The 13081-nt window shown below is 37.0% G+C and overlaps 1 protein-coding gene across 3 annotated transcripts in view; it reads left to right on the top strand.

Annotated features, from left to right (window-relative positions):
• LOC135888861 (nuclear receptor coactivator 5-like) overlaps positions 1 to 11276 on the top strand; it is a 32015-nt gene extending 20739 nt beyond the window's left edge. For 2 of the 3 annotated variants that reach the window (XM_065416656.1, XM_065416655.1), the window contains 5 exons: positions 1463 to 1662; positions 2553 to 2828; positions 3557 to 3775; positions 6084 to 6221; positions 10914 to 11276. In XM_065416656.1, coding sequence (XP_065272728.1) covers positions 1463 to 1662; positions 2553 to 2828; positions 3557 to 3775; positions 6084 to 6221; positions 10914 to 10975 — 895 coding nt within the window. In that variant the 3' untranslated portion in view covers positions 10976 to 11276. The remainder of the gene's footprint in view (positions 1 to 1462; positions 1663 to 2552; positions 2829 to 3556; positions 3776 to 6083; positions 6222 to 10913) is intronic. The other variant, XM_065416657.1, reaches the window with a different exon arrangement.
• Positions 11277 to 13081: the final 1805 nt, after the last annotated feature.

Here is a 13081-nt window from a genome sequence, read left to right as displayed (position 1 = left end):
CTGTAAATACGATACCTGAGAATCCCCTTTCTTTCCTCCCTCCATCTGACATATTAGTCTTTTGATATTCAGATGTTACTTGGATTACACTAGAGATTTTGCTCATCTCTTAATTCGTGGCACCGTCTGAAAGATGTTATGGTGGGTGATCACTTCAAATGCAGTTGGCAAATCCTCTGTCAGTACCCAGCATAGCACGATGTCAGGGGTCAGTGCTCTGTGAAATGTCTCTTCTGTATTCGGTAGTAGAGAGACCTGCAATCATGGTGAAAACACTGCCATTACTATAGCTTTGTCTGAAGGAACAACTTAGCCTGGCTGGTTGAGTCACCTGGAGTGCAGTGATCATACTCGGTTCTCTAAGCAGTTTGTAAAAATAGACTTCTAAAGTTGATACAGTTAGAAAGAATTGTGTGTAAAATTGATATCTTGATCTCCATTTTCCTTCACTGGCTTTCACATCAAATCTACTTAATTTACATGTTAAATCAGAATCTTCCTAACTGCCAAAACAGTAAGTACCATGTGGTACACAAAGTTATCTGCATTTCTGTCGTGTGTATATAATAATATAGTTATTGGCTGTTGGCTAACAGTTCTGATGAGGAAGCTGAAATGACCAGGGTTTGCTTTTCCCTATCTATGTTGCTTCCCTAGTGTTGACACTAATAAACTTTCAATTGTAAAATAAGCAGATAAGATCAGAAGTTACATAGGGAGCAGTGTACATATAGTATGATGTGTGCTATACATTTGCTGAGCATAAATACCCTTTAAACCTAATTCTCAATGCCCTTTCTTTATCTTCACACATTTATTTTTAAAAAGCCAACTAGTTCATGTAACTAAAAGGCTTACACTAAAGCCAGTCATAACAGTTTATACTATTGTGGCAAGAGAAAAGAAGTCAAGTTTTAATTGAATACATTTAATTGACTATATCAGTGATGATATATAGATGATGAATTAGAATAAATAAAATGCTAAATATAAATAGTTTCAATCATTAATGTGTGTGTGTGTGTGTGTGTGTGTATATGTGTATATATATATATATACACACACACACACACACACACACACACACATACTTTCCAAAAATAGCACTTAATACATGACCCACAGGGATCCTCAATTAAAAATTCCCATATATGGAGGGATCAGATTTCCAAACAGTTGAACCTTAAGACAAATATTTTCTAAAATAGCTGGTACAGTATATGTTTTCTTTTTAAAAAAAAAAAAAAAAAAAAAAAAAAAATCTCCATTCTGTCATCTAAAAGAGCTTGTCTGATTTAAGGAACATGCCATTTGTGGAAAGAAAATTGTTTCTTACACTTCACATAACTAGAATTGTTACCTGTAACTTAGAGCATACAAAACATGAACTGCAGCATGGCAACAACTAACAGTGACACAGACTTTTATTTGTAAAATAACCAGCCTCTTTTTTTTCTTTAAGGGAATATGCAACAGTCATAGGCCATCGGTTGCAGGATCATGGCCTTGTGGTGGAAATGATATACCTTACATCTGAGTTGGGTCTCACACGCGCCCTCCAAGAAGTTAAAAATGATGGTTCCCCATTTTGTATTCTTGTTGAACAGTCAAATGTAGCACTTTCCTCTTGCACCGTAATCATGCTTCATGAGTCTATCAAAAGTAAGTTTAGCTTCATATAGAAATGTCACTTAAAATAGTCCCCATTCAAAACTGCAATTTAATTTTCTTTGAACATGTTAAAATATTAAATACTGACACATTACACCTCTTGGTAACAAAGCCTGACCTAGTTAAGATGTGACAATTTGTAAATACTTCATTGAATTAATTTCCAATAATTCACAAAACACAAATCCATCTGCCCTGAATTTCTTTTTCCTAAATGGCATGAAATAGACAACAAAAGCTGTCAAACATAGTAGGGCATTATATATAAATAACATGATTTACAGTTCACATTCTTATCTTACTGCTACATAGATGGATCAAATTAAAATCCATCTATTTTAAGTCTTCAATTTTCTAAAACTTTAACTTCAGATTTCACATCTTTCCCCTTAACAAGAACACAGCTGTTCTAGTCATTATTAAAAAGGCACTTTTTTTTTTTTTTTTTTTTTTTAATGAAAAATACGTAACTGTCCTGTTCCCCCATTCAGGTAAAATATGTTCTGAATTTAAGAAAAAAGTCTATGCTAATACTGCTTTTCCTCTTATTTCAATCAGATGTGTGCACAACTGTTCAAGTGTGAAACCAGGAATCTTTTTAGCCCAAGCTTAAATTAAGATGACAAGTGACCCATATCTTTTAATTGGGGAAACTTTTTAAATGTAACTTGTAGTTAAGTAACATTGCACATAGCTGTGCTGAATCAAACTAACTTTTGTAATTACAGGGTAACCATGTTAATACTGAAACAGAAACCTTTTAAATTTCATTCAGTTGAATTACACACAGACTTAACAGCTCTGTTTTTTGTCTTTTTGTAAATGTGTCAAGTAGATGGGAACACAAGACTGATAAAGCAAGCTATCTCTCTTCTCTGTAGTACACCGTAATATGCCCATGGAGGATGCATTGGCTCTGGTAGTTAAAGCATTTGGGAAAATTTTTGCTGAGCGTGAGCAGCAGGAGCGTGCCGAAATTTCACACAAAGCAGCTGATCTGGCGGATGACTACCTAGAACGGGAGCTCTATGGGAGTTACAGTGTGCCTCTAGGCGTTAGACATCTCCTCTTTCTGTTAAGTGAGGGAAAATATTTATATCGTGAGGAGTTGAACTCAATAAGTGACTACCTGAAGACCAGGAAAGATGAGCTTGAAGGTATTCATGCTTTTTTCCCCAAAATACAACTTCAAACATTTTTTTTTTAAATCAACCTGTGTTACAAAACCAGCTGTCAGGTACATTACACATAAATAGTCTACAAATATAAATGATAAAGGTGAAAAAGGTCAAAAGTCCACCTGTAAATGTCAATGTATATTAAAGCACGTGTATATCTATCCTAAAATCAGATACATATTCCCTATTGAAATGGTCACACATCAAACACTTCATCTTTATATCCAAGCCACCCAATGGGCAATCACTTTCCCATAAGATTCACTGTTACAAGTACATTTTTGTAGCTCTTCTGTTAAGACACACATTTAAGTTTTGATAATACCATACACATATAAAAGCATTCTAAATTAAAGTCACTTAGAAGGAACCATTATGCAGAATTTCACATCTGGTTTAATAAAAGCCATTAATTCAACCATTATATATATTTTGCAAAGTATTCAAGAGAAATTCAGCAGAACAACTTTAACAGATAAAACAAACCAACAAGCTTGCATAAGTTGCAGAAAACGTGTATTTTGGAAAGATATTCTGGAGTTCTCTTGATCCCTAGAACTTGCAGCCCTATAGAAACTTCTTGAACCTCTAGGTTAAGGGGTTAATTAGAAATAATCTTATCATTATAGGTCACGCCGTCTTTGTAATGATGTACTCTTAAGAGTTAGTTACTTTGCTGTTGTTTGTTTGTTGTTCTCTTAAACTAGCCCTTGTTGAACAAACTGATCCTTCAACTGAAGTTGAAGACACGTTGTATCAAGCAAACATGATGCCAAGTACAAGCACTGCCACCCATACCTTAAGTAAACCTCCACCCCTTCTGCCGACACCCAACAGGAATGTTCTTTTAGGCCAGTCGCCCCTTCCTCCAGCTAAACCTGCATTGTTGGGTGATAGGCCATCAGGAGCTCTTCTTCCAACACCAGGTTAGTAACTATTTAACTTCCTCCTATGTCAAATTTTATATTTAAAACTATTTTACTACCTTGATTTTTTTTCATGACTGATTCGATCATTCACTGCAATAGATTTGCTCACAAAAATGTAATAGAAATATTATAATCAACGTTACGGGAAGTATAATAAAGTGAGGGGATGTGGAACCCAAAAATATTGGAGTCGTTTGCAAATATTTAGAGTGGTGATTCAATAATAGCATAGCCAATTAGTTTATTTTATCATCCATGTATCATTGTGTTTTGTTTTTATGGTCAACTCATATGCTATTTCATATATAATCAATGTATGCTAAATAGATTTAAATTGTAGGATTATAGAAGTGTAAGACTGACAAGTATTTAGGAGTGATGAGTATGTATTTGGTATGTAAGTAAAGCATGGCTGGAATGTAAGGCCTACAGGCTGAGGCCTGTAAGATTTTAGCTGCACCATATTAGGCCATAGGCTTAAGAATGCTTGACATGAGTTGTTGACCTAGGAATAACCCTATGCCAGTAAAGTCATAAGATTACTGCAAAAGATGTGCCACTAGGTGATGTTACAGAAAACTGGAATAGACAGCAACGTATTGTCCAAGACCATGAGACACCTGATTGTAACATCGTGGAATGTCATGTCCAGACCACAGGTTACATGTTGTGTGTAGATGCTAATGAAAATAAAATGAACTAAGAAATAATCTAAGAAAAATGAGGCACCCCAGTATTCATGGGGTGTGGAAGTACAGGTAAGGGAAAAGAGGGTTGAAACGCTCATGCATATGCATAGGGTGTTAGGTGTGGTCAGAACAACAATATAAAAGATGTTTCCTGGTTGGGTAAAAGTGGAAAGATCCAGCAGGAACCATCCTCTGTCAATGATCATCTGTTGAGAGGTCCATTGGACCCTAGAATATCTGAGGATGTGAATATGACTACAATCTTAGTCATTGCATGGGTTTTGTAGGATTTATATACGCATGGGTAATTATAGCTTCACTTATTGGTTTAATAAAACTTGTAGTACAGATAAAACTTTGTACTTGTGATTGTGTCACTATCCGTGGTCATCTTGTGTTCCTGAAGTCTCCAAATTTGAGAAAAGCACTAGAGGTGATTTTCACTTTGAGCTTGAAACTGTAGCCCCAGGAGCTGAACCCATGGGAGTTTATATTGAATTTAGTAATTTTGTATTAAATAAAAAAAGGCTACAATAGTTTAAAAAAAAAAAAAAAAAGTTGGATGATTTTACCCATACTACCTTTCATAGCAGACTTTCCAGGACAGGGGGGTAGAGAAGAACAACTATTCTGTTCCTATCTAAAAATGAATCTCCTGTAATATTATGAAAGTATAGGGACTTTTTTTTCCAGTTGCCAAAGTTAAGCTCTAGTAAAAGAACTATTTGAAGTTACGAAAGCTTATAGAAAACCAAAGGGGCGTCTGGGACGTTGAGGGCAGTTCAGGTTTTAAACATGAATTCTCCTAGATGCTTAAGACTCTTGTGTAGTACTAAACCTATGCTGAGTTAATTAAAATTAAATGCTTATTGCTTTTATGATTGAAATTGAGATGCATATTAACAATTATTGGGAAATCAGCATAACTTAATGATAAGAATATAAGACATTCACAATTTTGTGTGTACATGATCTGAGTCTTCAGCCTCAGGGCTAATACTAGGCACAAATTTGCATCACAACTGGTGTCCTGCTGTGGTGTCTTAAATTAGTCATTATTGGGTCTGCTTAGGGTCTTTTGTCAAATATATTTAACATGAATTGTAACATAGTAATTTAGTCCTGTTTTACTTGCTGTCTTTATCAATCTTCCTTTACTAACGAGGCCACTCTATTAATTTAATTTGTGTCAGTCTATCTTGTAGTGTAAACATGTTTACAGGTCACCACTAATGCAGCGGAAAACTGTACTTTGTGGTAGAGATGTAAAACTTTCCAATATGCATGCCTACATGTAGGTGTAGTGTTAAATAACGTGGAAGGATTTTACTTGTACTTCTGTAGTGTTAGATCTTTTATAAAGTAATGCTCTTAGTGGCATCGGTTGAAGACTTAGCAAAATCTGAATGATGCTAGTAGAGTTGCTAGTGTCTGCAACTCTACTTTTTATAGAAACTTCAGATAGTGGAGCAGCATTTACAAGTTGAATGTTTCCAGATATTGTTATAATTAAAATCCATGTTTGTTTAAATATTAATGTGAGTATCCTGCTCAAACAAATTCAATGTTCTTTTTATTACAAATAAAATAAAAAAATCAACCTAATTACCAAACAGGGATGTCCGGTGCAAAGGGTAAACCTCCACCTCTTCTAGCAGCACCTGCTAAAAGACCTGGTCTTCTAGGATATTCACCCCATCAGCCTGCAAAACGACCACTACTTGGAGAGAAACCTGGACTTTTGCCAACACCAGGTAAGGATGGGAAAGCTTTGTAGATTCTTAGAATCTGTAATATTTTGAGACCAGCTACTTTGCTGTCTTTCTGAATATCAATTTAATATTATTTACTGTAGTAGATGCAACTCTTGTAGCTAAAAACTTTCTGATGCTAGCCAGCCAGATTTCTCTCCTAACTAAAAAGTTTTGAAATTTCCAATGAAGAAAAATGCAATAATCTTTCTTAAAAAAGACTTTATGCTAACGAGGGATATGTTTGCTTTATGTATAATGATTGCAATTAGTGTGAAAGCAACATAGTATAATTAGTACAAGGGTTTTCTGATTCTATCTCCAAGGAACCAAGATGTTTTAATACAAAAATGTTTCTATTTGTTTATGTACTATACTCTATGCAAAATGTTAAGTGGAGCACAGGATCAGGTCCAAGGGTGAATATAGCTAACCGCTTGATAATAGTGACCATAACATAAAAAATGTTAACATCTGAGGGATTGTAGCGGGGTGGTTACCCGCTCCAGCTCTGATAGGGTTAAGGCCAGCCCTGGGAGAGGGCTGGGGCTGTAAGGAAAAGCCCAGGCTGCTTAGGAAGGCAGCCTCAGCTGTGGCCACGCCCCAAACAGACTCAGCTGGCCCTATAAAAGACAGGGAAGCCAGTCTCCTCTAGCTGTAGAAGGAGACGGGCCTGGCTGCTGGGGAGCTAGAGAAGGTACCTGGAGTGAGTCCCACATCGCTACAGGGATGAGCGGGGAACACTGCAGCAGCCCACCACGGTTGGATTTCATTTCAGAAAGGGGAGCTACACAAAAATGAAGAAGTTAACAGAAATTAAAAGGTACCGTGCCAAAAGTGAAAACTGAGCAAGCTGCATGGAAACTTTTCAAAGACACCCTAATAGAGGCTCAATTTAAATGTATACCCCAAATTAAGAAAAGATAGTAAGAAAACCAAAAAAATGCCACCATGTCTAAACAACAAAGCAACAAAAGCAGTTAGAGGCAAAAAGGCATCCTTTAAAAAGTAGAAGTTAAATCATACTGAGGAAAACAGAAAGGAGCATAAACTCTGGCAAGTGAAGTGTGAAAAATATGTAATTAGAAAGGCCAAAAAAGAATTTGAAGAACAGCTGGCCAAAGACTCAAAAGTAACAGCTAGTTTGGCCATTGGACAATCGAGATGCTAAAGGAGCACTCAAGGAAGATAAGACCATTGCCGAGAAACTAAATGAATTCTTTGCATCGGTCTTCGTTGCTGAGGATGTGAGGGAGATTCCCACACCTGAGCTATTCTTTTTAAGTGGGAATTGTCCCAGACTGAGGTGTCATCAGAGGAGGTTTTGGAACAAATTGATAAATTACCATCTGGTCGTAGTGACTTATTGTTTGTTCACCCAAGAGTTCTGAAAGAACTCGGTAGTTCTGCAATTTCACTTTTAACTATGGTATGTAGCCTATCATTTAAATCAGCTTCTGTACTAGATGACTGGAGGATAGCTAATGTGACACCAATTTTTAAAAAAAGTCTCCAGAGGCAATCCTGGCAATTACAGGCCGGTAAGCCTAACTTCAGTACTGAGCAAATCGGTTGAAACTATAGTAAAGAACAGAATTATTAGATACATAGATGAACACCATTCGTTGGGCAGAGGTAACATCGTTTTTGTAAAGGGAAATCATGCCTCAGCAATATACTAGAATTCTTTGAGGGGTGTCAACAAGTGTGTGGACAAGGTCCCTCCCAAAGGCTCTTAAACAAAGTAAGCTGTCCTGGGATAAGAGGGAAGGTCCTCTCATGGATTCATAACTGGGTAAAAGATAGGAAACAAAGGGTAGGAATAAATGGTCAGCTCTCAGAATGGAGAGAGGTAAATAGCGGTTTCCCTCGGGGTCTGTACTGGGACGAGTATTGTTCAACATAGTCATAAATGATCTGGAAAAGGGAGTGAACAGTGAGGTGGCAAAATTTGCAGATGATAAAAAACTACTCAAAATAGTTAATTCCAAAGCAGACTGCACAGAGTTAAAAAGGGATCTCACAAAACAGAGTGACTGGGCAACAAAATGGTAGATGAAATTCAGTGCTGATAAATGCAAAGTAATCCACATTGGAAAACAATCCTAACTATACATTAGGGCTGTTGATTAATCGCAGTTAATTCACGTGATTAACTCAAAAAAAATTGTGATTAAAAAAATTAATTGCGATTAATTGCACTGTTAAATAATAGAAATCCAATTGAAATTTATTAAATATTTTCGCATGTTTTTCTACGTTTTCAAATACACTTCTACCCCGATATAATGTGATCGGATATAACGCGGTAAAGCAGTGCTCCCGGCGGGCGGGGCTGTGCACTCCGATATAACGCGGTTTCACCTATAACGCGGTAAGATTTTTTGGCTCCCGAGGACAGCGTTATATCGGGGTAGAGGTATATATTGATTTCTATTACAACACAGAATACAAAGTGTACAGTGCTCACTTTATATTATTGATTACAAATATTTGCACTGTAAAAATGATAAAAGAAACAGTATTTTTCAATTCACCTCATACAAGTACTGTAGTGCAGTCTCTTTATTGTGAAAGTGTAACTTACAAATGTAGATTTGTTGTTACATAACTGCACTCCAATAACAAAACCATGTAAAACTTTAGAGCCTACAAGTCTACTCAGTCCTACTTCTTGTTCAGCCAATCACTAAGACAAACAAGTTTGGTTACATTTACTGGAGATAATGCTGCCTGCTTCTTATTTACAGTGTCACCTGAAAATGAGAACAGGCGTTTGCATGGCTCTTTTGTAGCCAGTGTTGAGAGGTATTTACGTGCCAGATATAATAAACATTTGTACGCTCCTTCATGCTTTCAGCCACCATTCCAGAGGACATGCTGAAGATGCTCGTTTAAAAAAAAAAGTGTTAATTAAATTTGTGACTGAACTCTTTCGGGGAGAATTATTTTACCCAGTTTCTGCCATATATTTCATGTTATAGCAGTCTCGGATGATGACCCAGCACATGTTCGTTTTAAGAACACTTTTACATCAGATTTGACAAAACACAAAGAAGGTACCAATGTGAGATTTTTAAAAATAGCTACAGCACTCGACCCAAGGTTTAAGAATCTGAAGTGCCTTCCAAAATCTGAGAGGGACGAGGTGTGGAGCATGCTTTCAGAAGTCTTAAAAGAGAAACACTCAGATGCGGAAACTACAGAACCCGAATAACCAAAAAAGAGATGCCAACAGCAGAAGGCTGATTTTGACTCGGATGATGAAAATGAACATGCGTCGGTCCGCTCTGCTTTGGATCGTTATCGAGAAGAATCCGTCATCAGCATGGACGCATGTTCTCTGGAATGGTGGTTGAAGCATGAATGGACATATGACTCTTTAGCACATCTGGCACGTAAATATCTTGCGACGCTGGCAACAACAGTGCCACATGAAGGCCTGTTCTCACTTTCAGGTGACATTGTAAACAAGAAGCGGGTAGCTTTATCTCCTGCAAATTGTAACCAAACTTGTTTGTCTGAGCGATTGGCTGAAGTAAGAATGAGTGGACTTGTAGGCTCTAAAGTTTTACATTATTTGTTTTAGTTTTGAATGCCGTTTTTTTTTTTTGTACATAATTCTACATTTCTAAGTTCAACTTTCATGATAGAGATTGCACTACAATACTTTTATTAGGTGAATTGAAAAATACTGTTTCTTTTGTTTTTTACAATGCAAATATTTGTAATCAAAAATAAATATAAAGTGAGCACTGTACACTTTGTATTCAGTGTTGTAACTGAAATCAGTATATTTGAAAACTTAGAAAACATCCAAAAATATTTAAATAAATGCTACTGTGTTGGGCTGCTGTGGTGTTTTCCCGACTACAGGGATATTAATTTTTTTTATGTTATGGTCACTATTACCAAGTGGTTCAGCTATATTCAACTCTTTTACTAGGTTCTGTGCTCCACTTAGGACTAAATCAAGAATTGCCTCTTCTCTTGTGGGTTCCAGGACTAGCTGCTTCAAGAAGCAGTCATTTAAGGTGTCAAGAAACTTTCTCTGCATCTCATCCTGAGGTGACATGTACCCAGTCAATACGAGGATAGTTGAAATCCCCCATTATTATTGAGTTTTTTATTTTTATAGCCTCTCTAATCTCCCTGAGCATTTCAGTCACTATCACCATCCTGGTCATGTGGTCAGCAGTATATCCCTACTGCTATATTCTTATTATTCAAGCATATGTTGGAGCCTTTTCATTGAGAGGTGGTTTTGTTCCTAGATAGGAACTGCAATAATGAAGCATGTTTGTTTTGATTGATCACTGTGGTCATACCTATGGTCAAAAAGTTGGGGATGCAATCTCTTCTGTGGAAGAAGTCGTCTTTGGCTGCTATTTGGGCTTTCAGTGGCATGGAATCTGAGACGACTCCAAGGCTGTGGACAATTGCTCTTAAATCTGAAGGCAGATTTAAATCTGAAGGCAGTAGCAGGAAAGTTATAGAAGAATCAAGTTCTTTACAGTAGCTGCAGAGATGGGCATTACAGAACTCTCTAAAGTGGAGGTAGCTGTTAAACTTTTGCCAGTGCAAGAGGGTGAGGAGTCCTCAGTGATTGTGGTACCTCTAGCTAGTTATGGGGGAGGGAAGGGGCAGGGCATTTATATGTAAAACAGCCTCACTATTTATTTTTCTTTGTCACAGCTGTTCATGTTAAACCTGTGCAACACCAACGGGCAGCTAAACCAAAGCCTTTGCTTAACTGAGACGACATCACAGACACCATGACTAATAATGGAATACATTAAACCTGATGGTGGCATCCCTCTTCCAAGCCAGCAGAGAGCATGATAAACTTGTATTGCTAGTGTCCGTACACCCAGACAAACTTCAATGTATCTCATTTTCTGTAATACACATTCCGATGGGAACTTTTTAAAATTTCAGGGCGCTCTTCTGTTCAAACAAAATTGGTATTTGTGGAAGGTCAGTGTTGTAGATTCATGGTCTTATAAATTAGGAATTGTTTAAATAGGTATGGTCACAAAATAAACTATTTGTTTTACACAACTCATCACTGATTCTTTTGTGGTTAAGTTTTACCTGACTCTTCCATATGATTATTTTAGAAAGATAAGCAGACCCAGTCAGACTTCATTTCAGGGCTTGTGCTGGGCAGGGATGGATAGAATTTCTTTTTCTTTCTTTTTCTTTCTTGTTCTTTCTTTCTAAATGTGAAAAATCTATGGGTTGCTGGGATTTTGTGTTTTTTATATAATACAAAAGTGTTGCCTCTACTTTCCTTGCATCTTCCTTGAGTAAAGATAAAGACACGTTGACCATATCTCAACCCTTATTCAGTTTGTCACTTGCTTAGGACTTCTAATATTTTTTAAATATTTTAAAATGAGATCTTGTGTTTATTACTATATTATGCCATGATAGCTTATGTCTTCAATGTGTTGGAATGTTAGTCTTTCCATTTCTATTGTAACTTGAAGTTTAATGGCAGGATATGAAAGGATTAAGGAAAATGCTGTACTAATTGTACTCTCCCAGATGCAATTAAGTAAATTAATGTTGAGAACTACCTTAATTTCCATGTAGTTCCACACCAGTAATGTATCAGATTTAACTTGTTAATTTAAAGCTATACAGTTACATTTTGTAAAATGTTTAAAAAAGTATTGTGTACAGTCATTCCACTGAAACATGAAGTATAGTTCCAACTGACATGTAATTTTTTAGTTATCACAAAAAATAACTAACTTGCCAAAAATAGTTTAGCACCCAGTACCCACTTATAGTGTCAAAGTTCAAAATTACAATACTAGCCCCTTAAATTTTGTTTTTTTATTGTGGGTTTCCCTTTCCTCTCACCTTTATGAATGACCCACACAAACAAAAAGGGAAAATGGCAATACAGCTAAAAGAATCAGCTAGCTCAGTAACTAAACTTCAGACAAACACAAGTTAAAAGAACTGAAAAAACATCTTTAACATTTCAGTTATACTAATCAAGGTATCACTTGTGATAACAATAGGTAAAATGCTTTTTCAGACAAAAACATGACTTTTTGTAAGTTGGTGTACCTTCCTAAGAATAGCAATTAACCTGGAGAGTTCTTACTTTCATATCATTTTGTCAGTTGTATATGTTATAATTTTTCTTAATCATTTTATGGACGCAGGATTTTCAAGTCTTAACACATCCAGCTAAAGTAGCACTGACTAACGTGGAATCCATTTTTGTTGGTGTTTCACTGTCCTATTTCTAGCCACTCTTGAGTACTTTCACTGTAGATTCTTTAGTAGAGCATTTGATCAATTAGACGCTTACAAAACTAACTTCCAGTGCAATTTTCTTCTCCTAGCAGAAAGAATGTAGTTGGCCAGCTGGGTCCAAATTCACTTGTTTCAACAAATGCATTTATTTCACTTTTAGCTAAGGACCCATCTAGAAGTCTCAGTTCAGCAGAGCTGCTACAAAGTACAGTCCCCAACACAAACACTAGGAAAATAGTGAGAAGGGGGGGTTGGATGGGGCAGGGGGCCTGAGGGGGCTGTCAGGAAGGAGGGGGGGGTGGATGGGGTGGCCGGGGTCCGTCAGGGGACAGAACGGGGGGGTTGGATGAGGCAGGAGTCTCAGGGCGAGAAGCAGGAGGGTCGGCTGGGGGCGGGGGCCGGGCCATGCCTGGCAGTTTGGGGAGGCACAGCCTCCATACAATTTCAGAAACCCGATGCGGCCCTCAGGCCAAAAAGTTTGCCTGCCCCTGATCTAGTGACTATAATATTCAATCATATTTAAAATAATAAAAAAAAGTCAGGTGAGATTTTAACCAGAAACTTGGTCTAGGACTAGAGTAAAAAAG

This window comes from Emys orbicularis, chromosome 14 (assembly GCF_028017835.1).
Source record: "Emys orbicularis isolate rEmyOrb1 chromosome 14, rEmyOrb1.hap1, whole genome shotgun sequence".
In the NCBI taxonomy this organism is placed as follows: Eukaryota; Metazoa; Chordata; order Testudines; family Emydidae; genus Emys; species Emys orbicularis.
Note: the sequence above shows the minus strand (reverse complement) of the source record. Positions and strands in the feature narration are given on the sequence as shown.